The sequence below is a fragment of the Silene latifolia genome, chromosome X (assembly GCF_048544455.1).
Source record: "Silene latifolia isolate original U9 population chromosome X, ASM4854445v1, whole genome shotgun sequence".
NCBI classification, from domain to species: Eukaryota; Viridiplantae; Streptophyta; class Magnoliopsida; order Caryophyllales; family Caryophyllaceae; genus Silene; species Silene latifolia.
The window spans coordinates 207,430,010-207,454,649 of record NC_133537.1 but is presented as its reverse complement, the minus strand read 5'-3'; the positions used below and the strand labels follow the sequence as shown (position 1 = coordinate 207,454,649).

General features: G+C 38.1%; 1 protein-coding gene across 2 annotated transcripts; it reads right to left on the bottom strand.

Annotated features, from left to right (window-relative positions):
- Nucleotides 1–8,521: 8,521 nt before the first annotated feature.
- Nucleotides 8,522–12,586, bottom strand: LOC141623778 (F-box/FBD/LRR-repeat protein At1g13570-like). Of its 2 annotated transcripts, none has more exons than XM_074439929.1 (4): nucleotides 12,501–12,586; nucleotides 11,227–12,070; nucleotides 10,897–11,145; nucleotides 8,522–9,077 (listed from the first exon to the last, which is right to left on the bottom strand). In XM_074439929.1, the coding sequence occupies exons 2-4, from the start codon at nucleotides 12,040–12,042 to the stop codon at nucleotides 8,751–8,753; spliced, it is 1,392 nt and encodes a 463-aa protein (XP_074296030.1). In that variant the 5' UTR covers nucleotides 12,043–12,070; nucleotides 12,501–12,586; the 3' UTR covers nucleotides 8,522–8,750. The 2 variants fall into 2 exon arrangements, with proteins under 2 accessions (XP_074296030.1, XP_074296031.1); XM_074439930.1 differs by having other exon boundaries at nucleotides 10,987–11,145.
- Nucleotides 12,587–24,640: the final 12,054 nt, after the last annotated feature.

Below are 24,640 nucleotides of genomic sequence, written 5' to 3'. Positions count from 1 at the left end.
ACGTCAAGGCTAAGACCGACAACAAGCTTGCCCCTAGATCTGAAAAATGCATCTTTGTAGGTTACCCCTCGACCTCTCGAGGATACTACTTCTACAAACCTCAAGATAACAAAGTGTTTGTGTCTTGCGAGGCTGTCTTCTTAGAAAGAGAATTTATTTCTAAGAGACAGAGTGGGAGAAATTTTGAACTTGATGAAGTTCAAGAGCCACAAACCGAGGTAGAGACGCAAGAAGATGTTCCTTCGTCGTCTAACACGGTTGTCTCTCCTCCACTTAGAAGAACGAGTCGTGTTATACGCCATCCTGATCGATATGTGGGACTTATCGAAAAAGATGGAACGCTCGATGTGTTGCTTTTAGAAAGTGACGAATCCGCTACCTACAAGGCCGCAATCTCTAGTCCAAATTCCTCCTTATGGCTTGAAGCCATGAAGTCCGAAATGGATTCTATGCATGAAAACCAAGTTTGGGACTTGGTAGATTTGCCTAAAGGGGCAAGACCTCTTCAATGCAAATGGATATTCAAAGTCAAAAATGGCATAGAAGGACATGATGATGTCTACAAAGCAAGGCTAGTGGCAAAAGGATTTACCCAAGTCCAAGGTCTCCATTATGATGAGACCTTCGCGCCCGTAGCCATGCTAAGATCCATACGGATTTTGTTAGCGATTGCCGCATTTCATGATTATGAAATATGGCAAATGGATGTCAAAACCGCTTTTCTAAATGGGCTTTTAGAAGAGGAGGTGTACATGATACAACCCGAAGGTTTTGTTGATTCTAAAAATCTTAACAAAGTGTGCAAGCTTAAGAGATCCATTTATGATCTTAAGCAAGCATCTAGAAGTTGGAATCATCGATTTAATCATGTGATAAAAGAGAATGGTTTCACTCGAAGTGTTGAGGAACCATGTTTATACATGAAATTTAGTGGGAGCAATGTTGTGTTCCTAATCTTGTATGTCGATGACATACTACTCATTGGAAATGATATTCCAATGTTGTCTTCTGTTAAGAAGTGGTTAGGTAACCACTTCCAAATGAAGGATTTAGGAGAGGCACAACGCATATTAGGTATCCGGATCCATAGAGATAGATCCAAGAGGATATTGGCACTAAGTCAAGAATCTTATGTTGATAAGATTCTTCGACGGTTCAGCATGGACAAATCCAAAAGGGGATTGGTACCTATGGTAACTGGGACGATATTGAGCAAGACTCAATCTCCCTCCGAACCCCATGATGTTGAACGCATGAAGACGATCCCTTATGCTTCCGCTGTTGGATCAATCATGTACGCCATGATATGCACACGCCCTGATGTCTCGTATGCCTTGAGCATGACGAGTAGATATCAAGGAAATTCAGGTGAGAGTCACTGGATTGCTGTCAAGAACATCCTTAAGTACTTGAGAAGGACTAAGGATTCTATCTTAGTGTTTGGAGGAGACACCGAACTCCGTGTTAATGGTTACACGGACTCAAGTTTTCAAACAGATAGAGATGACATGAAATCACAAGCTGGTTTCGTTTTTATGCTTAATGGTGGTGCCGTTAGCTGGAGAAGCTTCAAGGAAGCTGTGACCGCGGATTCAACAATGGAGGCTGAGTACATTGCAGCATCAGAAGCTGCCAAGGAAGCTGTGTGGATCAGGCAATTCACGGAAGTTCTAAGAGTAGTACCTACCGCCAATGATCCCATCACTCTCTATTGTGATAATAGTGGGACGATCTTCCAAGCTAAGGAGCCAAAGTCTAGTAAAAGATCTAGACATGTACTTAGAAAATATCATGTAATAAGAGATTTCATTGAAAGAAAGGAAATTGCGATTTGTAAGGTTGGGACGGAAGACAACATAGCCGATCCGCTTACCAAGCCTTTATCGCAGGCCAAGCATGATGGACATGTTGCGTCCATGGGACTTAAACGTGTACCAAGTTTATGTTAGATTTTGAAATGAAATAAAAGTGTTATTTTTATTCATGTTCATAATCGTATTTGTCTTTTATCTTTTCTTTATACATTGTTACATCCAAACAGGTTGTGGAGACAATTGAACCCCGTTAAAGTGAACACGGATTAACATTGTTTTCGCCCATAGTTACTTGTATGAGGTGAAGTCTCGAAGTGACTAGAGTGTGATGCGATTGATGGTAAGTTCAAGTGCCATAGAGTCATGTGAGATGACTAGTCGATCACATAGGCAGATTGTTAGGAACATTTTGTCGGGCCTTATGACCGCTTATAGAGTTCTGGCAAATTTATATAGCCTGGTCGTGGCGAGAGCTACTATAGTATTCGAATGAGTCGATTCTTTTGACTAAAGACTATTCGCCTAAGATGGCACAGTTTCAGATTAACTTTGATTTGTGTTACTACGACCTTCGTAAATGGGGTCAAATGGGCATATTTTGGGTTATGATGGCTGTGGCTAGTCGAAGGGAATGAGTGCAATAGGAATTTTCCATCCCTAGTCAGGGTTATAACAATATCTCAGGGCCACTCGAGGAGTAATGAACTGGAAATGCGTGGCCACGCTCGGAATGAATCCATGGTGGATAAATCCGGTCAATCAGTTGTTCTCCAGATCGAGAAAACCACTCTCGATATGATCACTTGCAAGTACGACCTGAAAGACACCTTGCATTGAGTGGGAGATAGTAATAGGACAAGAGCATTGGTGACGCACACTTGTCGAGGACAAGTGGGAGATTGTTGGAATATGTGTCCTCCGACAATAATGCGATCACAACTGTTGATCATGATGATCACATGTTTAAGTCTCATTTTAAAGAATACAATTAGGAAGTAATATTTTCTTCAACGGTCCACACATATCGGTAATGATTGGCTGACTAGAGTTTGACATTACTGTCGTGCGACGGTGGTGATCAGTTGATCCCCTAGGTCATACATAAAGGATATTACTCTTAATTGATCATTTAATTGATCGTATAACGTTACGAGTTAATTAAATTACTTGAAAATTGACGGACAATTTTGGAAGTAAAATTTACGTATCTCATTATAATCTGATTAAATAAGATACGGTCTAAGTGATCGAATTGTTTTATTACTTGGATGAAATTATTGTTTAAGGAAACAATTGAAATTGAATGAATTATTATAAATACAAGATGTTGTGATTTATAATTGGTAAAATATTTTGGTACAAGTAATTATGAATTACTAAGTCAATTTTGTATATGACGTATTTTTATTAATACGTTGATTTTTAATATGTTAAAAATACATAACAATTTTATGTGACATATGACATGTGACAAATTGACAAATTGACAAAAATAAAATGGAGTCCATTTTATCTATTTGGACCGAAATATTGGGTGTGATTAACAATATATATTATGTTAATTAAGTTAGTGGAAAACATGATTATTTTCTATAACTAGGCATGCAAACCTAGTGCCTCTTGTGAAGAGCACCAAGCTCATGCATTGGCCTTCTTCCCACCCTCCTACCCGGTTTCCCTTGTAAAGAGCCAAGGGTCTTTTGCTCAAAAAGATTATTATTCATTCATTCATCAACACAAAAAAAAATATTTTTAGAGAGATAAAAATATTTTCTTCCTCCTTCTTCCTCCTCTTGACCGAAATTCAAGAGGACAAAATATTTTGGGTCATTTCATTTAAATTAATTTTATTCTAGTATTGATAATATTAATTTTATTAAGAGTATATCTTGGGTATTATTCCTTGGGAGGGATACTATACTTGTATTCTTTTGTTCATTCATTTAAGGAGAGCTCAAGAAGAACTCTCTTGTGCCCTTTGATCCGAAAATCACAATGTAAGATGATGATTTCTTCTTTAATTAATTATTGTTTGCATGCATAAGATCACCATTTAATTTTATGACTAAATTAACATAAAACATATATGAATATGTTGAGTATATAGATTTAGTTTTCCAACAATCTCATCTCAATTCCCGTCCCTTGGGATCCGACCTTTACTTGCCTCTTTACTAATTGTAGAGTTGTTTGTGAAGTTATAAATTGTGTTTTGGTCTAGGTGCTCCTAACGACAAGTTACCGAAAAGATATAGTCCGACCAGCAGTCAGTCTTAGTAGGTGTTGATATATGGAGCTTAACTGCGTGCGTTGGAGGGACGTGTCTTTCACCGAGTCTTGGCATGGAGTAGTCTCACCGTAGTTGTTTTGTTTCATCAGTTGTATCTTTCCTTTTATTGAGTTAAAGCTTGTAATTAACTTTCATAGTTCTTTTATTGACGTTGTGATATACTATTCCTCCGGAAACCGAGATAGTAATGCTTGTATCTGCTGGAGAAGGTCTTGTTAAAGCTCCTTGGTAGATGGCGGTGTTACAGGACGCCCCTGAGGAAAGCTGTAGAGATTCGTATGTCTTCTAATAGGGTTTTATCCTTCAAAGTGAAATATGAGAGGTTACCAACTTTTTGTTATGGATGTGGTGTATTGGGACATGGAGAAAAAGATTGTGATGAGGGTCCTTACGAAGCGGAAGATTTGGTGTATGGTGATGATTTACGGGCTTCACCTAGAAAGGTGGTCAAGACAAAGGTCGAGGGGCCATCAAGTGCTTCCAGGAATCTGAGTGGTGTGATTGAGGAAGAGCAAAAAAGACTGGAAGAAAAGGACCTTGAGAAGATGGTGGAGAAGCTCCAAGTCTTCGCACTCTTATATAAGATGAAAGGACGTGGTACTTCTTTGTCATATAGAGACGGCAGTGGTGGGACTATGGTGGCTGAAGGAAACCTGAGAGAGGACGTGGAGGTTGGGGAAGTTGGTGGGGTTGGAAGAGGGCTGGTCAAGGAAAATGTAGGGGTATGCTTGAGTTCATCAATAGCAGCGGGTGGTGAGACAGGTGTAGGGACTGATACGGGTGTTGTAGGGAGGCGTATGGAGAATTCTGAGTTGAGGAGGAGGGAAAAAGGAAGCTTAATAACAGGCCAGGTAGAAAAGGAGGGACTACACTGGAAAAGGTTGGCTAGGGTAGCGGGTGTAGGGGTACCGTTTGAGAAACAAGTTCTCAATGACAACCAGAAGAGAGGTAAGAGAGATGACGAGGCAGAGGTGGAGACGTGTGAGAAGAATAAGAAGGCTAACTATCACAGGGATGTGCTTATATCTGAGGCGGAGGTTGAGCTTACTCAACCCCGCCGGGCCCAATGAGTATTTTGAGCCTTAACTACAGGGGGTTGGGCAACCCCGATGCAGTAGGCCATCTACGGAACCCTGTCCGATGGGAGGCCCCGACTATTATATTCTTATGTGAAACAAAATTAAATAATCGTAATATGAGGAAAGTTCGAAATCGGTTAGGGGGATATGATGGGTATGAGGTGGACAGTTTGGGGAGGTCTAGTGGGTTGGCAATGTTATGGCGAAGTGACGCTAGTTGTATATTTCGTTCAGCTACTGTTCATTATATCGAGGTGGATGTAGAGTACAATAGTCATAGATGGTGGCTTACTAGATTCTATGGGTGACCCGGTGTTCAGGATCGCCATTTGTCCTGGCAACAATTTCGGCTCCTTTCGAGGGAGTCGGAAGACACTTGGATTTGTATAGGTGATTATAATGAAATTCATTTCACTAATGAGATGTAGGGAGGACATCGACCACAGTGGCAGATGAAAAATTTTCGGGATGCGGTGGATGAGTGTGGCCTTAGAGATTTACCTATGGAGGGCTATGAATTCAGATATGATAACAGGTAGGTTGGGGAGGATAATAAGCATAGTAGGCTTGATCGTGCAATGATAACGAGTTCATGGTGGGGGGGGGGGGAGGGCCTATTTCCATATGCTAAACTGTTCCATCTTGTTAGAGAATGGTCTGATCATGCGCCTCTTAAGATGGTGTTGGAGAACCGTGAGAAACAGTGGCAGGAGAAGTTGCATCTCTTCCGCTTTGAACAAATTTAGGTAGGTGAGGATGGTTATGAAGAGGCTATTATACGAGCATGGAAGCAAGATGATGGCGACTTATTAGAGAATATTAATCTTTGTGCGGTTGAGCTCAAGAAGTGAAATGGGGTGAATATTGCTGAAATTCTGAGGGACCTCACAAAGAGGCAAAACCGTCTATTTCGGCTTAATGAGGGTGGGAGATCGTTGCAGCTGGTTAAGGAGAGGCAAAAATTTGTCAAAGAAATTGTGCATCTTCTTAGACAAGAGGAATTTTTTGGAGACAAAGATCTTGGGCGTTGTGGTTGCGAGATGGGGATTGTAATACTAAATTTCCATCGGAAAGCAGGGCAGCGAAAGACGAAGAACCGCATTGCTAAAATTATTGATGAGAATGGGTGAGTATTTGTTGAAAACCGTGATATTGCTACATTTGCGGTGTCCTATTTCTCTGAATTTTTCAGGAGTTCGAGACCCTCGGATTTTGGTGATGTTTTAGGCGGTGTTGAGGCTCGTGTAACGTAGGTGATGAATGCAGTCCTGCACAGCAGTTATAGCGAAGAGGAGGTGACATTTGTCTTAAATCATATGCATCCTCTTATGGCCCCAGGTATCGACAGTATGAACGGTCTTTTCTATCAAACTTATTGGCATATTGTTGGTCATTCTGTGGTTCGTATGGTGTTATAAGTGATTAATGGGGCCCTAATGCCAGAGGGTTTAAATAGGACCAATATTGTTTTCATCCCGAAGAAGAAGGCCCCGGATAAAATGACAGAATTTAGCCTATTAGCTTGTGTAATGTCGTGTATAATTTAATTTCCAAGGTGCTCGCTTATCGGCTTAAGGTCTTTTTTGGGAGATATTGTCTTAGAAAATCAAAGTGCATTTACCCCCGGGTAGGCTTATTATCGATTCAGTTAACTAATTAATCATTTTGTTTTTTTTTTTTTCATTAGCTAGCTTTAATTAATTATTTTTTCCAAATGATGATTCAGTTAACTAATTAATCATTTTGTTTTTTTCATTAGCTAGCTTTAATTAATTATTTTAGTTTCATTTTCTCTTTTTTTAAACTCTTGTTTCGCATTTGTAAATTTCAAAAGAACATTCATAAGAAGTATCCCCTAAAATATTTTTAAAGTGTAAGTGACTTGATAACTTTGTCACTTTAAAAAGACCATAGGTCCGTTGGTCTTGCTTAAGACCGTCTTAACTTTAAACCTCTAACACCTTTTTTTTTACTTCTATTTCAATCGGGTGTGCAAACCGTCTTATGCTAACACGGTTTTAAAGAAGAATGGTATTAAAAGAATAGTCTCATTTAACGGAAAATGGCTCATCTTCTAAAAAAAACTGTTACAAACATGTTATCGATGATGCATTTACCGTACTCAAATTGTAGCCTTATTTATCAAATTATTTTTCTCCTAAAAATAAAAGTGTAATAAATACACTAAGTGGAAGAAATAGAGAGAATATTTGTTTACAAGAAACAAAATAATATGATTAAAGTTTTTAATTAAAGTCAAAACATTGACGCGCTTAATTTATATTTATAGTCTTTGAAATTTTGAATATTACGTCTCCTCATATATTAAAGGTCTTATATTTTCTTATGACAATAAGAAATACTAGGCGATCATAAGGCCTCCACCTCATATTTGGAACAGGGCCTCCAAATTTAACGGGCCGCGCGGTATGATCGTTCTGATCTCTTTTCCCTTCCATTTCTTTTCATTTGTCATATGTGGAGGATGGGCTTATATGTCGAGGAGGAGATTGTGTATTTTGGAGATGGTTGCGGTTTTTGTGCCTATGTGTTGTGTTAAAGGCCTAGTTAAGTCGTTTCGCACACATAATTAAAGTCCTGGTACATAACCAAAAATTTCATAACATGAATTTAAACTAGACTCTATATTACATAGTCGCCTTCAGCTTGTTCATAGACTTTCCTATTACTATAGTTGAGCTCAACAATTTATTATTTGACCAAAAAAAATATTTGAGCTATCCCTCTAACGGAAAATTAGTAAATATCATACTCTGTGCCTAGTCCAGACCATATGTACAAAAAATAAATAACTTTTCTTCACACTCAAATCACATACAATCGACAATATTTTTCTTTGAACTACAAGTCGTAATATACTAAGGGCTTGCTTGTAATGAGAGTAAAATTATTAAGGGAGTAATGGAAGTTAAAATAAGAAGAAATAGGAGGAGATTGATGGTTAGTGGTGGTTGTGGACTTGTGGAGGATGGAAAGAGGAGGTGAGGGGGGAATTATTACCTCCATATGAGTGACTATTATACTATATTTCTCCATTTCTATCAATTTCTATCTCCAACCCCCATCTCTTCCCTCTATTTTTTGGTTCATTTTAGCTCTATTACTCCCTTAATAATAATTAATCCATTCCAAACAAGCCCTAAAAATGATGACAAAAATGTATTTATATGCAAAAGAGCTGAAAACAATTGGCAAAATCTTATTTTCAAAAGAAAAATATCCAATAAAACAATCCTTTCCCCTCCTCACTGTCGAGAAATTTAAGTGTCAACCTTATTCTCAAAGCAGAAAATTGGTCAATACAGTAGGAGTTCACATAAAGCGAAATTGTGTTCAGTTAGACTTCTATATATAAAAGCTATGATGTAACATACACAACTAGGAGTATTTAGTTTATTTTTAAAGCACAACAATGTGTTCTAAAAGTCCACAATTAACATTTTCAGTATTGAAAATTTGAGTACAACAATTTTGTTAATAAAAGGTTCATCTTCTCCTTTTGTAATGTCATCTTATCCCACTTCCGGATCAGATGAGCTCTAAAGTTCACTCTTGGCCAATAAAGACTGGAATGCCATCGTCTCCAGGTAGAAACTTGATAGTAGCTAGAGAAGAAGCCCTTCGAAAACTTACCAATTCTATCAGCATATCCAGTTTTACTTCAGTAATGTATATGCAGGGTGCTATAGTCATACTCCCCAGGACAGGTGAATTTTCCAGTAGAAATTTAATCAATCGCATCTCATGTGGCGCTCCACACAAATCTGTCATCCTAACTGTTTTCAGTTGTTTGAATTTACAATCTGAAGGGCATTCGGTCTCCCAAAAGTCCAAGTCAGGTGCTTCAAAAGCAACCATTGTATTGGATGATCCCTGAAGAGAAACAGAGACGATGAAAGTGTAAGCAAACTCAAATGATGAAAAAAAATACTCCCATCATCCCAATTATTATATTGCCCATAACTGCCTTTCATAGTTGCAAGTTACAGACTTTGACAAAAAAATTCACATTTCATACATTTATTATTATTAAACGAAAATACAAAAATGACATTTGCTAACCACCGAAGTCAATTTGGTACAATATAAATATAAATAGGATAATATTACCTGCAAAAAAATGACCCGACCTGAAAACCGAGCGAAACCCCTCCGAAAATAATTCTTTTTTTTTCAGCCCAAACCCAAAAATGACCCGACCCGAGCCAACAATAACTCGCCTATTCAGGGTCAAAACCCCTCTGATCGTGCAGAATTTTGAGATAAAATATGTCATACATTTATTTTAGGGTTATTTAATAAGAATACTCCAAACTATTGGCGTACTTCTCAAAATACTACAACCTATAATTTAACTACTAATATACCCAACTATTACACTTATCTCCTTCTAATAGAATAGGTTTTGTTAACCTGTAACAGCAGGTAAAAAAATGTGTGGGTCCCTCGTTTCTTAAGATCTTCATCTTCCTCCTCTCCCCCTTCAACATTAACCTGCAATTTTTTTTACAATTTATTTCCTCCTCTTTCATTAAAATGGTAATATCGGTTGCCTCCCTCTTCTTCCTTTCTATTTTGAAACTCACTCATCTCATACCATACAAGTGTCTCTCTTGCTGGAGTTCAAAGGTCATAAACTTGAACAAATAAAAGGGTTTTGTTTTGTAATTATGGCGATTCAATCTGACAAAATGCAATTACAAGTGCATTCTTAGAACCAACCTCAATATATGAAGCAGCTACCTTATAGTGTTTCTCATTAGTCAAGGCAATTAAAACCCATAGTGTATATCCTAGAAAACTGAGCACTATTGAAATAGAAATTCACCAGGAGCATGTACTCCGTAAATCAAAATTTGAAATTTTTTAAGGAAAAAAAGAAGTAAAATTATTAACCCATAGTATATCTGATTACCTAAACGCAATCTCAACCCCAACAGTAAAGAGTTGCAAATTATTAACAGTGGGGTGGAAAAACTTAAGAAACATGAAGGAAACAGATTAGGTAAACAAAGTTAATAGTGTACCCAAAAACATAAATCAGTAAGAATGGTCCAAAAACCCAATTAATAAAGGGAAAATGTGATTAAAAATGTAAAATGAAATATTTGTAAGAAAACTAACAATTTTATTAGTTTTTTGGTTGGTTTGAGGATAAGAGAAGAAAGAGAAGGGTAAAAAGAAAAAGAAACCTGTTCAACAGGTAACTTTTCCACCCGTTTCAATAAAAGAGAAGGGATATGATAGTTGGGTATATTGGTAGTTAAATTATACTTCAGAGTATTTTGAGAAGCACCCTAATAGTTTGGAGTATTATCATTAAATAACCCTTTATTTTAAAGCATACTTTACCACATGATTACTCAAATGATTACCATATAAATCTGGTAACTCGTTGTCATGTACATAGAACTGATCAATATTTCGTATACCGACACGCTATTGAATATATTAAATAAATAATGTGTATTTGTACTAATATCATGTATTAAAACTAAATAATTATGAAAATTAATAATAGTTACTGTATATATTTATGATAAAAAGAATAAAGAAAATAAACCTCCGTAAAAAGGCGTTAATTCAATCTAATTTGACTCTATCCCAACTCAAACCAGACCCACACAACCCATATTTTCCACGACCAAAATAAACATAGCCCATATTTTACACGAACCAGAGATGAGCTAACCAATAGTCCGTGCGCCCGACCAAGTTGACAGGCATAGATGTAAATGAAACTTGTACATTCAAATAGTGGCCATATGTCACCATGACTTACGGAGATCTGAAGGTCCTCCAAATTTGGAGAGTTTGTAATCAGGCGAAGCAAAACCAGTATCTCTTTCATGTCTTCAAAGCTTACTTGATATAGTTCAATGAACTTAAGATTGGTGTAAGGCAATGGCGGTTTCCAATGGTCAATGCCAATGCTCAGATACTGAGAAACATACAAGATAAAAATTGTAAGAATCAACAGCTAAAAGGTTCAGGGTAGATTTCAAACATATACTCAGATCACCTTTGTAAAGTAGACATGTCCAATAATTCTTTCAAGATTAGGCACACCACCGAGAAACTTGACAAAATTACAGCCAGAGCTTTGCTCAAAATGTTCCATGCCATCATCAATGTTCATATACAGTGTGATAGACACAACTTCTAACACTGGAGTATTTTCGAGGCATAGTTCTTTAAATTCACCTTCCAAACATAAGTACTTGAGATTAGGTGCATGGATGTTGAGGTCCAAACCATCATAGTACGACAATGTAAGCTTCTCAAGAACGGGACAGCTGGAAATCAAGCACTCAAAAGCTTCAGGTGTCACCAAAACTTGATTAAGATTCAAGGTCTTCAAGCACAAAAACCCTCCAAAGTCAGGTGGAGGATCCAATTCACATCGGCACAGCTCCAACACAGTCAACTTTCTGCAAGAAAATAAACAAGACGGCACTCTAAACCACTCACCTTCACCCAATTCAACAGTAAGCTCCCTAACATCGTTCCTTGAAAGAAAAAGCAACCACTGATCTATATCAGGGCAATTTTGTAGGAGTGGAGCACGTATCTCAAACTTATGGATTGGCCCTTTGTGGAGCAGAAGAGCGTGAGTAACAAACTTGATAAGCCTGTTCTCTACAACCACCTTGTCTGGCGAAAATTTGACACATTTGTCATCAAAAATAAGCTGTGGAAGGCTTGCCCAATGATACCTCCATTTTCTCGACAAGATGCTCGTGCTAACAGCGTCTCTAACAGGCAGCAGCCCTAAGATAATTTCGATTATACTCAAGGGCAAATCACTCAATAAATCCGGGGCCAAATCACCATCCATATACTATAAATATAATCAACAACACTACCTATAACAAATTGAGAAAAACCAATCAAAAACTCAAGGATAGAAACTTCATTCATGACCATAATCAAACAGCATTAAATACATTAAACAGAAAACCCTTTTATCGCAGGAAAAGAAAACGACACACATAAAGTTCAAAGAATCAAAATTCGATCTTTGCTTTAATCATTATTAAAACCAGAATCCAAAAACAATAGTTTGATCTTCGGAAACGCTAAGCTCAATGTCGGGCCTAAAATTTCAATACCCATTGGTTAATTAAGACTGTAATAAATCAAAATTAGCCAAATTAATCATGTAAAGAGGGGGCAAGAAGAAATGCTAATGCTGATCGGCAGCACATAGATTAAGGAATAGATAACAGAATTGAAAAAAAAGTATAGGGAAGATTGATAAATCAATAGAAAAAAAGGATACGAGTAAAAACATACCCGAAATTGGAAGAAAGATGGTAAATACTTGGGGGTTGGATTTGAGCAGTCGTGACTTCTGAGTTCTGACGTTGTGACAGTTTGACGAGTGCCTTGGCTGAAATATATTTTTAAAGTTTTTTTTTTTCAAAGAATGCCTTTAAAAAAAAAAAAAAAAAAATTAAAAACAATGTTGTCAAAAACAATCTTTAATACTTTCTCCTCTTCTAAATAACCTTCTTTCTTTCCTTTTTTTTTATCTATTCACAATACCTTCGCTCGTTCCTTATTTACTAAAATTTTATACTTATTTTAATTAACTCATCCCACAACAATATCCCACCTCACCCCAAAATAATACTTATTTTAATCATCTTACCCCACAACAATACTTATTTTAAAACTCTGCTAGTTACTTATTACTTAATCTTAATTTAAAAACTTGACTTTAGTTTTTTGAAAACATATCGACTTTTTATATATTTTTTTGGACTGAAAAATAATCCAAAATATTTGTGTACAACGGGTTAATAATTCCGAATTTCGAACTTAATTTAGAATAAACTAATTTTTTTGTATCATTAGAGCTTTGGTAACTAATTTTTATAGTCTATAGACGGATCAGAAATGCTTTGAATATAAAGGAAAGTATTTTTTCTTCTTTTTCCATTTTATATATTCAAATTTCACAATAATACTCCCACAATACCTTACTTCTCTCCAATTATCTCACCACACCACAATACTTTAACTTATTTAATTTGGGTTTCCTTAATTCTCTTGCACCCTTGAATAGGGAATGTTATCTAGGGTAGGAGGGAGTATAATTTTTTTGTCAAACACGACATTTTTGCTGGATTTCGTCAACTTAAAGTGTTTTCGGAGCACTTACAATGGGGTGATTTTCAGTCGATGTTTGAGATAGCAAACGAGATCGGGTTGAGGTGTTTTTATACTCGTTGGAAAGGTAGTAGTATAAGCTTTCCAGGGTTGTCAACATGGTGGTCGAAGATGGCCTTATGATCATGAATGAAGTAAACATGAATATTGCAGCGGAAAAATGCGAGAGTTTAAAAACTTTAATGATAAGAACCGCGGAGTTGCTATATAAACCAAAAGTTCAGTTTAATAAAACTTTTATACAAAATACAATTTAGCTAGATGTGCGGAATCTTAATCCCTAAATTGAACACAATTATAAAATTTAGTACAATTCTAAACTACAATGAAAAAGGCCATTCAATGTAAGTCCACACTCGCTAACTCACTCGTCCAAATACCTCATTTAGGCGCCAACCTACAACATGTTCATTCATTAAAATGAATGTCACATTCAATGGGAAATAACTCGGGTTCTCTCAGCCATACTATATGAAAACTGCAGCAGGAACTGAGTCAGGAGCCCCTACACCCAACCCAAGCCAGGACACCACACCTGCACCACCACCTAAATAGCCTGTCAAGAGGTTCACCAAGTTTAACTTTCAGCTGCCAATATGGCCAGGTGGGTGAGCCTAAACTAAGTCGAACAGGAGTCCAAAGCATACAAGCCTATCCAAGCAAATGCAATGTAAAATTCAGCACAGAAAACAAGCAAGAAGAGCCAGTCACATGTTGTTGAAAAGGGTGATAAAGCATTCTTTCCATTTCTGGTGAGGCAATTGTGAAGCTGTTGCAGAAGGACCACTGCACCTTTTCCCCCACAAAATCAGCTACAGAAAACTACAAGAAGCCTTGACTTTGGAAAGTACTCATCTAGCCAAAAAAGCAACAACAACCTGTGCACAATAGACAAATGATCAGATTGCATTCTTGCTTTAATTCAGTCTGTTTTTACCCCACTGCTTTTGTTTTTCACTTATATACTTCAATTTCCAGCTTGTAATATATTTTATGTTGTTTGTACTTATCCTAGAAGAGATATTGGCCCTTGGATGCTAGGTTATTCGAGATGTAATGCAAGACAAGGCTTATATAAGGACTTGTGTCTCAACTGTTTCCAGTAGAATACTTTTGAATGAAAATTAGCCTTTGAGACTTCTCTCAAAAACTTTCAAACTTGTGTTTAAACTGTAGTTTGAGTCCCTGGCCTGATAATTAGCCTGTGATCTCTGTGGCTAATTGATCAAAGTCAATTTGGCATAATTAGATTGAACCTGTGCTTGACCGTGGTTCATTTTAATTGTGTTGTGCAATATATGCCCTCAATCATGTGTCAACTGTGGATTTTGAGTTTAGATTTGCTTAAGTTAATCCCTTAAATTTCCTATGAGAACTCTGTGGGAATTTAGAGTCTTAACTATATCCTTAACTCAATCAAACAAGTTCATTCACTACTTTAAGTCCTTGTCTGCAATTTATCCTGAGCAGGCTGTTTCTGAGTAGTATTAAAAATACTTAAAACTTCAATATAAATCTTGAAATTTGGCACAGTTTTAGTTTACTATTTAACTTAATTGTCGCAAAAGTTCAGGATTTTTAAGGGTCATTTGATATTTTTAGTGCCTCCTGCAATATCCATAGCATTGTTGCAAATCCCTGGGTTTTACACTGCAATTTGGTACCAAGAGTCAGGTTATAACACAATTTCACCTTTGTGTTAGTCTTTGGTTGAGATAAGTGTGAGTTCATTATCCCTACCTACAACAAAAACACAAAAAAAAACAATCATGAGTAAAGAGAGACTTACTGGTATTGATGCAAGGATAGACACTCTAGCAGAAAATGTGGATACACTGCTCAATGTTGTGCACACAGTAATGGAGAGGTTTCCAAATCATGATCCAAGGAGACAACCACCTGCCAGAGGAAGAGGTAGAGGCAGAGGTTTCTTTGTGGGAGCAGGGAGAGGACAACCACTACATGAATATGAGTTAAAATCTGAAGAAAGCAACATGACTCAGGAGGAGGTTCCTAAGCACAGAGACAAGCATCTAAAGGTAGAGATTCCTGAATTTTCTAGTAGCCTAAATCCTGATGATTTATTAGAATGGATTAGGGATATTGAGAAAATCTTTGAGTATAAAGGATACACTAATGTTAAGGCCTTTAAAGTTGCTGTCTTGAAATTAAAGGGTTATGCTTCTCCATGGTTTGATAATTTGAAACACCAAAGACTTAGAGAAGGGAAAGAACAACTTAGGTCTTGGTCTCAGCTTAAGAAAAAGTTGCTGAGTAAATTTGTCACCAAAGATTATACTCAGGATCTCTTTATTAAACTGTCCAAACTTAGACAAGATGAGAGGCCCATTGAGACCTACTTGAGGGAATTTGAGCAGTTGACCTTGTAATATGAGATTAATGAAAAACCTGAGTAAAGGATTACTAGGTTTCTAGAGGGTCTTATGATGATGTAGTTAACCTAGCACTGAGAGTGGAAAAAATGGGAAAATCTAAGCCTGCTGCACCCAAACCAAAACCTGTTTATAAGCCCTACACTGGTGTTAATATCGTTGAGACACCGAAACCAGTGTCGCAAACAGGAGGAGACAAGGGGAAGGCACCCATTTTCCCTAAGTCTAACCCACCTTTGACCAAGAAGGAGATTAAGTGCTTCCAATGCCAAGGGTATGACCATTTTAGGAAGGACTATCCTTCCAAGAGATCATTGACAGAAATAGAAGTAGAGAAGTAGGAAAAAGAGGGTTCAGTTGAATATGAGCAAGAGGATCCTCTGATTGAGGAGACAACTTTGAGGAGGAACTCACCCAGGACATGGTCATGGCTCACCCTGATACAGGCTATAGTCTAGTTTTATGGAGGGTAATGCACTCTCAACAGGCACCTTTGGAGGAGGATCAGAGGTCCTTCATTTTCAGAAGCAGATGTACTATTCAGGGAAGGGTATGCAACCTAATCATTGATGGTGGAAGCTCCACCAATGTTGCATCTATCACAATGGTCACTAAGCTTAACCTCAGCACCTAGGAGCACCCCAATCCATACAAACTCAGATGGTTAAACACGGGAGTAGAGGTCAATGTTGATAAGCAATGTTTGGTTCCATTTTCAATTGGCAATGTTTATAAAGATGAGATCTTATGTGATGTAGTCCCCATGGATGCATGTCACCTGTTACTGGGGAGGCCATGAGAATTTAATAAGAATTCAGACCATCAAGAAAAGAGCAACACCTACTCCTTCAAGCAAGGCAGCAGGAAAATCACCTTGACTCCTTTACCACCTAATCAGAAGAACTATGGGAGTCCGAATGTGACTGATGGGCTTAATGGAGTTTTGTTCCTATCTGAAGCGGAAATGGTCAAGGAAATACAACAATAGCAGCCTGTTCTCATCTTGTTGTCCAAAGAAATTCATGAGGATGTGGAGCACCAACTACCAGCAGAGGTTAGACCATTGTTGGAGCAGTACCAGGATGTCTTTCCTACTGAGTTGCCTATTGGTCTGCCTTCACTAAGAGGAATTGAGCACCATATTGACCTTGTGCTAGGATCTGTACTCCCTAACAGGCCTGCATATAGATGTGATCCCGATGCTAAAAAAGAGTTACCGAAGCAAATTGATGAGTTGATGAACAAGGGATTTGTGAGAGAATCTTTAAGCCCTTGTGCTGTCCCAGCATTGTTGGTTCCTAAGAAAGATGGAACTTGGAGGATGTGTATTGATAGCAGGGCCATCAATAACATCACAGTCAAGTATAGGTTTCTCATTCCTAGACTGGATGATATGCTGGATGAGTTAAGTGGTACCAGGATCTTTTCTAAGATTGATCTCTTAGGCAACGCTATTACCAGGTAAGGATCAGGGAAGGTGATGAGTGGAAGACTGCTTTCAAAACAAAACAGGGACTCTATGAATGGCTGGTTATGCCATTTAGATTATCAAAGGCACCCAGCACTTTTATGAGGTTAATGACAGAAGTGTTGAGGCCTTGTTTGGGAAGGTTTGCTGTGGTATACTTTGATGAAATTTTGATCTACAACAAGACCACAGAAGAGCACCTAATTCACCTTGAGAAAGTGTTCCAAATTTGGAGAAACAACAAACTGTTTGGAAAACTAGAGAAGTGCACCTTCATGACATCTGAAGTCAAGTTCTTTGGTTACATTGTCTCTGGTAGAGGGATTTGTGTGGACCAAGACAAGGTTGAGGCTATCAAGTCTTGGTCAATTCCCAAGAATATCACTGAAGTGAGGGGTTTCCATGGCCTTGCTTCATTTTATAGAAGGTTTATCAAGAATTTCAGTGCTGTTGCTGCCCCTATCACAGAATGTATGAAGAAAGGAGAATACAGGTGGATTGAGAAGGCACAACAGACATTCAACCTAATCAAGAAATTGCTGTGTGAGGCACCTATTCTTAGGTTGCCTAATTTCAGTTGCTTGTTTGAAGTAGAGAATGATGCCAGTGGTGTTGGCATAGAAGCCGTGTTAATTCAAGAGAAGAAGCATGTGGCTTACTTCAGTGAGAAACTGAGTGGAGCCAAACTAAATTACTCCACCTATGATAAGGAATTCTATGCCATTATCAGAGTTCTTATGCATTGGGGTCATTACTCGAAACCAAAGCCTTTTGTGTTGCACTCAGACCATGAGGCTTTAAAATATATCAGTGGCCAACATAAATTGAACCATAGGCATTCTAAATGGGTTGAGTTTTTGCAATCCTTCACAATCCCTAACAAGTACAAAGAGGGGAAGCATAACATTATTGTTGATGCACTCTCCAGGAGATATTCATTACTATCAGTCATGGAGCAAAAAGTTCTTGGATTTGAGTTCATGAAAGAACTGTATAAAGATGATCCTGATTTCTATGAGGATTGGTTGGCTCAAACAGAAGGAATTAAGATTCAGGGAACCAAATTCTTGTTGCAAAAGGTGTTCCTGTTTCATGGAAACAAGATGTGTGTTCCCAGAGGCTCCTACAGGGATTTGTTGGTTAAAGAGGTTCACTCTAGTGGGTTAGGAGGTCATTTTGGGGTCCAGAAAACCCTGGACATTTTGTAGGATCAATTCTACTGGCCTAAAATGACGGGAGATGTCCAGATAGTGCTCAGGAGATGTTTCATCTGCCAGCAAGCCAAGAGTTCATTTCAAGCAGGCCTCTACACACCCCTGCCAGTGCCAAACAAACCTTGGGAAGATGTGAGCATGGATTTCATAGTGGCATTGCCATGAAATCAGAGAGTAAATGACTCAGTGATGGTTGTTGTTGAAAGGTTCAGCAAAATGGCTCACTTTATAGCATGTAAGAAAACTGAGGATGATGTGAGTGTTGCTGAACTTTATTTCAGTAATATTGTCAGGCTACATGGAGTCCCAAACACCATAGTATCAGACAGAGAGGTTAAATTCATGAGTTATTTCTAGAAGACATTATGGAAGCTTCTCAACATCAGATTACTGTTCAGCACATCCCACCATCCCCAAAAAGATGACCAAACTGAGGTCACCAACAAAACATTGAGGAGAATACTGAGGTACATTGTCAGTAAGTCACTAAATGACTGGGACTTGAAGCTGCCCCAAGCTGAATTTGCATTCAATAGAGCTCACTCATCTGCAACTGGTTACAGTCCATTTGAAGTGGTTTATTGGGTCAATCCTCTAATGCCCCTAGATCTTTAAAGTGTCCTAAGGGAGGAAGTAATCTATGATGCTAAGAAGAGAGTGGAATAGATGCTGAAGCTCCATGATGCTGTGAAAAGACAAATTGAAAAGGTCAATGACAGATACAATAAGCAGGCCAAGGCTCCTAAACAAAAGAAAGAATTCATGCCAGGTGATCTGGTATGGATCCATCTCAGGAAAGAAAGGTTCCCCGCCAAGAGAAAGGGTAAGTTAATCTCAAGAGCAGAGGGTCCTTTTAAGGTCATTGAGAAGGTTGGTCCAAATGCTTACAAGATTGACCTTCCTGGTGACTATGGGGTGCATGAGACATTCAACATAGGAGATCTGAGTCCTTATTATGGAGAGTCTAATGATGATGAGGGACCAGGCTTGAGGTCAAGCCTCTTTCAATATGGGGAGGCTGCAGCAGGAGCTGAGTCAAGGGCTCCCACACCCAACCCAAGCCAGGACACCACACCTACACCACCACAAGAACAGCCTGTCAAGAGGTTCACCAAGTCTAACTTTCAGCTGCCAATATGGCCAGTTGGGGTGAGCCTAAACTAAGTCCAGTAGGTGTCCCAAGCATCCAAGCCCAGCCAAGCAAATGCAATGTAAACTTCAGCACAAAAAACAAGCAAGAAGAGCTAGTCACATGTTGCTGAAAAGAGTGATAAAGCATAAAGTAATCTTTCCATTTCTGGTGAGGCAATTGTGAGGCTGTTGCAGAAGGACCACTGCACCTTTTCCCTACAAAATCAGCTATAGAAAACTACAAGAAGCCTTGACTTTGGAAAGTATTTAGCTAGCCAACAAAGCGACAACAACCTGTGCACAATAGACAAATGATCAGACTGCATTCTTGCTTTAATTCAGTCTGTTTTTACCCCATTGCTTTTGTTTTTCACTTATTTACTTCCATTTCCAGCTTGTAATATATTTAATGTTGTTTGTACTCATCCTAAAAGAGATCTTGGCCCTTGGATGCTAGGTTATTCGAGATGTAATGCAAGACAAGACCTATATAATAACCTGTGTCTCAACTGTTTCCAGCAGAATACTTTTGAATGAAAATTAGCATTTGAGACTTCTCTCAAAAACTTTCAAACTTGTGTTTAAACTGTAATTTGAGTCCCTGACCTGATAATAAGCTTGTGATCTCTGTGGCTAATTGATCAAAGTCAGTTTGGCATAATTAGATTGAACCTGTGCTTGACTGTGGTTCATTTTAATTGTGTTGTGCAATATAGGCTCTCAATCCTTTGTCAACTGTGGATTTTAAGTTTAGATTTGCTTAAGTTAATCCCTTAAATTTCCTGTGAGAACTTTGTGGGAATTTAGAGCCTTAAATATATCCTTAACTCAATCAAACAAGTCCATTCACTGCCTTAAGTCCTTGTCAGCAAGTTATCCTGAGCTGGCTGTTTCTGAGTAGCATTAAAAATACTTAAAATTTAGCATAAATCTTGAAATTTTGCACAGTTTTAGTGTACTATTTAAACTTAATTGTCACAAAAATTCAGAATTTTTAAGGGTCATTTGATATTTTTAGTGCCTCCTGCAATATACATAGCATTGTTGCAAAACCCTGGGTTTTACACTACAAAAACACTAATAAACAAGAGCAATATAAGCATAATCCAACACAAATAAGTCAATGTAGATATCGTAATAACAAGAACGAATAGTACACAATACCTCATGTGATCATAACCCATAACACAACTTTAATCTATAATCCTCATCATGTGACATAGATAACGATAAGCAATAACATACAAAATAAACCAACATTTATGAGACTTGAGAGTAAAAAGAGAAAGACGAGTACATTTATCACTTGCCGACCATATCGATACTAAGGCCCTGTTCTTTCTAGCTTATTTTCAGCTAACTTCAGTTCAGCTCAGCTTTATTCAGTTCAGCTCAGCTCAGCTCTATTCAGTTCAGCTCAGCTCTATTCAATTCAGTTCAACTCAGCTCTATTCAGTTCAGTTCAACTCAGTTCAGCTCACTAAATTCAGTCCATTTCAGTTTTGCACATCTTAAACTTAATAGTTTTTATTAATATTATTAATATTAATTATTATTATTACTATTACTATTATTACTATTATTACTATTATTATTACTAGTATTACTATTATTATTACTATTATTATTGCTATTATTACTATTATTATTACTATTATTACTAATATTGTTATTACTACTATTGTTGTTACTACTATTGTTACTATTATTATTACTATTATTACTACTACTACTACTACTACTACTACTACTACTACTACTACTACTACTACTACTACTACTACTACTACTACTACTACTACTACTATTACTACTACTCTTAGTATTATTATTATTTAAGTTCAATTCAGTTCCAATCAGCTTAGTTCAGTTCAGCGTTATTCAGTTTAGTTCTGTTCAGCTCCATTCAGTTCAATTAAGTTTTGTTTAGTTCAACTCTATTCAGTTCAGTTCAGCTTAGTTCAGTTCAGTTAAACTCAGTTCAGTTTAGCTTAACTTCATTCAGTTCAGTTCAGCTCTAAAAAGTCAGAAAGAACAGGGCCTAAGAGGCTTGAATCTCACCTATTAGTGCTCGTCAAGATATGAACTCGAAGGGAAGATTTAAAAGATAATATGGCCAGGCCATAAACAAGTAAATAGGTATTAGAGTTAAGGAGGTCTTCGAGATAAGAAGAGGATAAGCAAACTCATATGCAAAGTCATGGTTCAACAAAGCTAGCATGGGAGAAAAGATAATAGAAAGGATACAATGGAAGAGTTACGGCTTAACCCACACACTTCCAATGTTTAAGGCTCTCTTCAACAAGGTTACATTTCTAAGGTTCAAGAGATACCTTTATGATCGAACTAAGAAATCATGGAATAAGTTCCTCAAAATTCTCACAAGGTTCTCATTTTCAAATCAAGTAGTAACAAGCCAACCTAAATCTCTTAAGAAATATATCTTTCATGAAAGCCCACTCTAGCACAAACTCTATAGAGAAAGATGCACAATCACCCAAGTTTGACAAATCAATTAGATCTCGATCTCACCTACCCTTTCGCCTATTACGGATTCCCAAACACGAAACTACACTCAACCATAACATCATCCCATTATCTTAAGTGTTCAACACAATCTCAAAGTTTCTAAAGCCATAGTATTAACAAAGACTTCTCAATACTAAGTCTCTCTCAACTCAATTACTCTTAAGAGCCAACTAATATCAAATCACAACACCAATCCATTTATGGTCATCAACACCCCAAAATATTTCCTACAAATCTCACATCACTGGTCTTACTCTATATCTAATCCTAAAGTAACAATGTTAAAACTACCAAACTTTTAAATCCCAAATATGATTAACAAAGTCAACCACAGGTTCCACAACTTGATCTTCATATACAACCCAAACCTTACACAATCAATTCCATCTGTAATACTACGGATTTTCATAAGCTAAGTACTCGGCCGAGTAGAGCCTACTCGGCCGAGTAGTGCTAAATGTGTATTCTGTTTTGGTTCTGCCGAGGAATACTCGGCCGAGTATGATGAATACTCGACCGAGTAGAGGATACTCGACCGAGTATACTCCTTACTCGGCCGAGTATCCGGTCTGGCGAGTAATATTTCAGCAGTTTGATGTAGGAGTGTTTAGGGTTATTTAATATTAAGAATCAGTTTCTAAAGGTCATTTCAACCCTAATCATTTTACGATTACTCTAATCACTCCCTAATCATTCTCTAATCCTCTATTGTATGTGTGCAATCGTCGTAGTTCTTACATTCAATCCTTCATTCTACTGTTGGTAAGTCCTTGTTCTCCATATCATTTATGTTCTTTTAGGGTTTACTGTATATATATGAAATTGGGGAAAAAGGGGATTGTGCATTGTGTAATTGTGCTATATGGTTATTGTATAGGAGAAGACTTCGTAGAGGAGCCTTTCTGATTGTTCGGTTTCCGTATTACTCTTATTGCTAAGGTAGAGTTTCTCCTACTCAGTACTGTTAATTGATTGATATTGCATATGTTTTATAATTGTTGTTATCTGCTGATTATCGGAGGTTGGGTGTTGTGGTGACGGTGTTGGTGTGGTTGTGTTGTGACGGTTGTGGTGTTGTGACAACTGTGATGCTGTGTGTGTGATTGTGGTGAGTTCACTTGCGGGAGTGGCTTCACACCCTAGTTCGCCCTCCGTGGAACCCGTCACGGGAGAGGATGTGAACATTAAGGGACAGGGATTGTTAGTCGCTCGTTGATTAGCTGGACTAGGTGGGGATGGGCTGCGGTCACCCACTAGCGGCGAGGATTACCTGTTGCGATGGGTAATCTGGCAGGGCTACATACTTAGGTGTGTAGTCGGTTACTGTGTGAGATCGGGAGACCGGGGATGGAGGATGATCAGCTGGTTGTATTGTTTGTTGTCTTATATTGATTGAATAGTACTGACCCCGTTGTTATTTGTGGAATCTGCTGTGATCCATTCGGGATGGTGAGCAGGCTTGACAGGTATTGCTATTGGTGAGCTTGGGCAGGTCATGGGGGAGTTGTCATCACCAGTCGTAGCATCACAGTTTCGAGTCTTAGTTATGATTTTGTAGTTGTCAGACATTAGATTATTTTATTGAGCCAGTTTTTGATTTTGGTTTGATGTAAACCTTTATGCTTTAAGATACTTTAATAAATGTGCTCATTTCAGACATTTTTGATATATACTAACCTCGGGCAACCGAGATGGTAACACACCTTCATGGTAGGGTGGTCCTAGTAAGGCACCTTGGTATGAGGGGGTGTTACAAAGTTGTATCAGAGCCGAAGATTCCGGCACCTAAAACAAATGAACCTAAAGAACTTAGTGAGTCTAAATAAAATGAACACGGGGAGAGTTGTTTGGAGCTACCGCAAAGACTTGAGAGATGTCCCGGAGTCGCAATTTGGCCCTCACTAACTCGAGCCGGTCACATGGGGAAGTGTGTTGAGAGTTGTGTCGTATATGTGCATGTATGTTAAGGTTCATGGTTGGAACATGTGGTGATAAGGAATGTGTATATGGATTCGAAAGAGCATGTCGAGAATTGAAATGAAGTAGAAGGAATAATATGTGAAATTTAGTGAAACGGTTTTAGTATGTGAATGACAACATGGTTACATGTTTATTATGTGACAATTGAATTCCTGTTGATATATGTTTGTATGTTGGGGTAAAAAGCATGATAAGGGATACTGTGTATCGTTTGTAGCTCGTTTAGCATGACTCGAACGAGCAGGGCAGGTACTCGACCGAGTATGGGGTACTCGGCCGAGTAACCAGGCACTCGACCGAGTGTTGGTTGGCAGTAAGCAGCAGTTGCAACTGGATGTGTTTACTCGACCGAGTATGTAGGCATACTCGACCGAGTAGAGCATACTCGGCCGAGTATTGTTTATACTCGACCGAGTATGCGTTTTGTGAATTTGAGGTCGGCTACTGGAGTCGACTACTCGACCGAGTATCGGAGATACTCGACCGAGTAGTCTTTACTCGACCGAGTACTATCTGGTACTCGGCCGAGTGCTTGTTTGGTGGAGA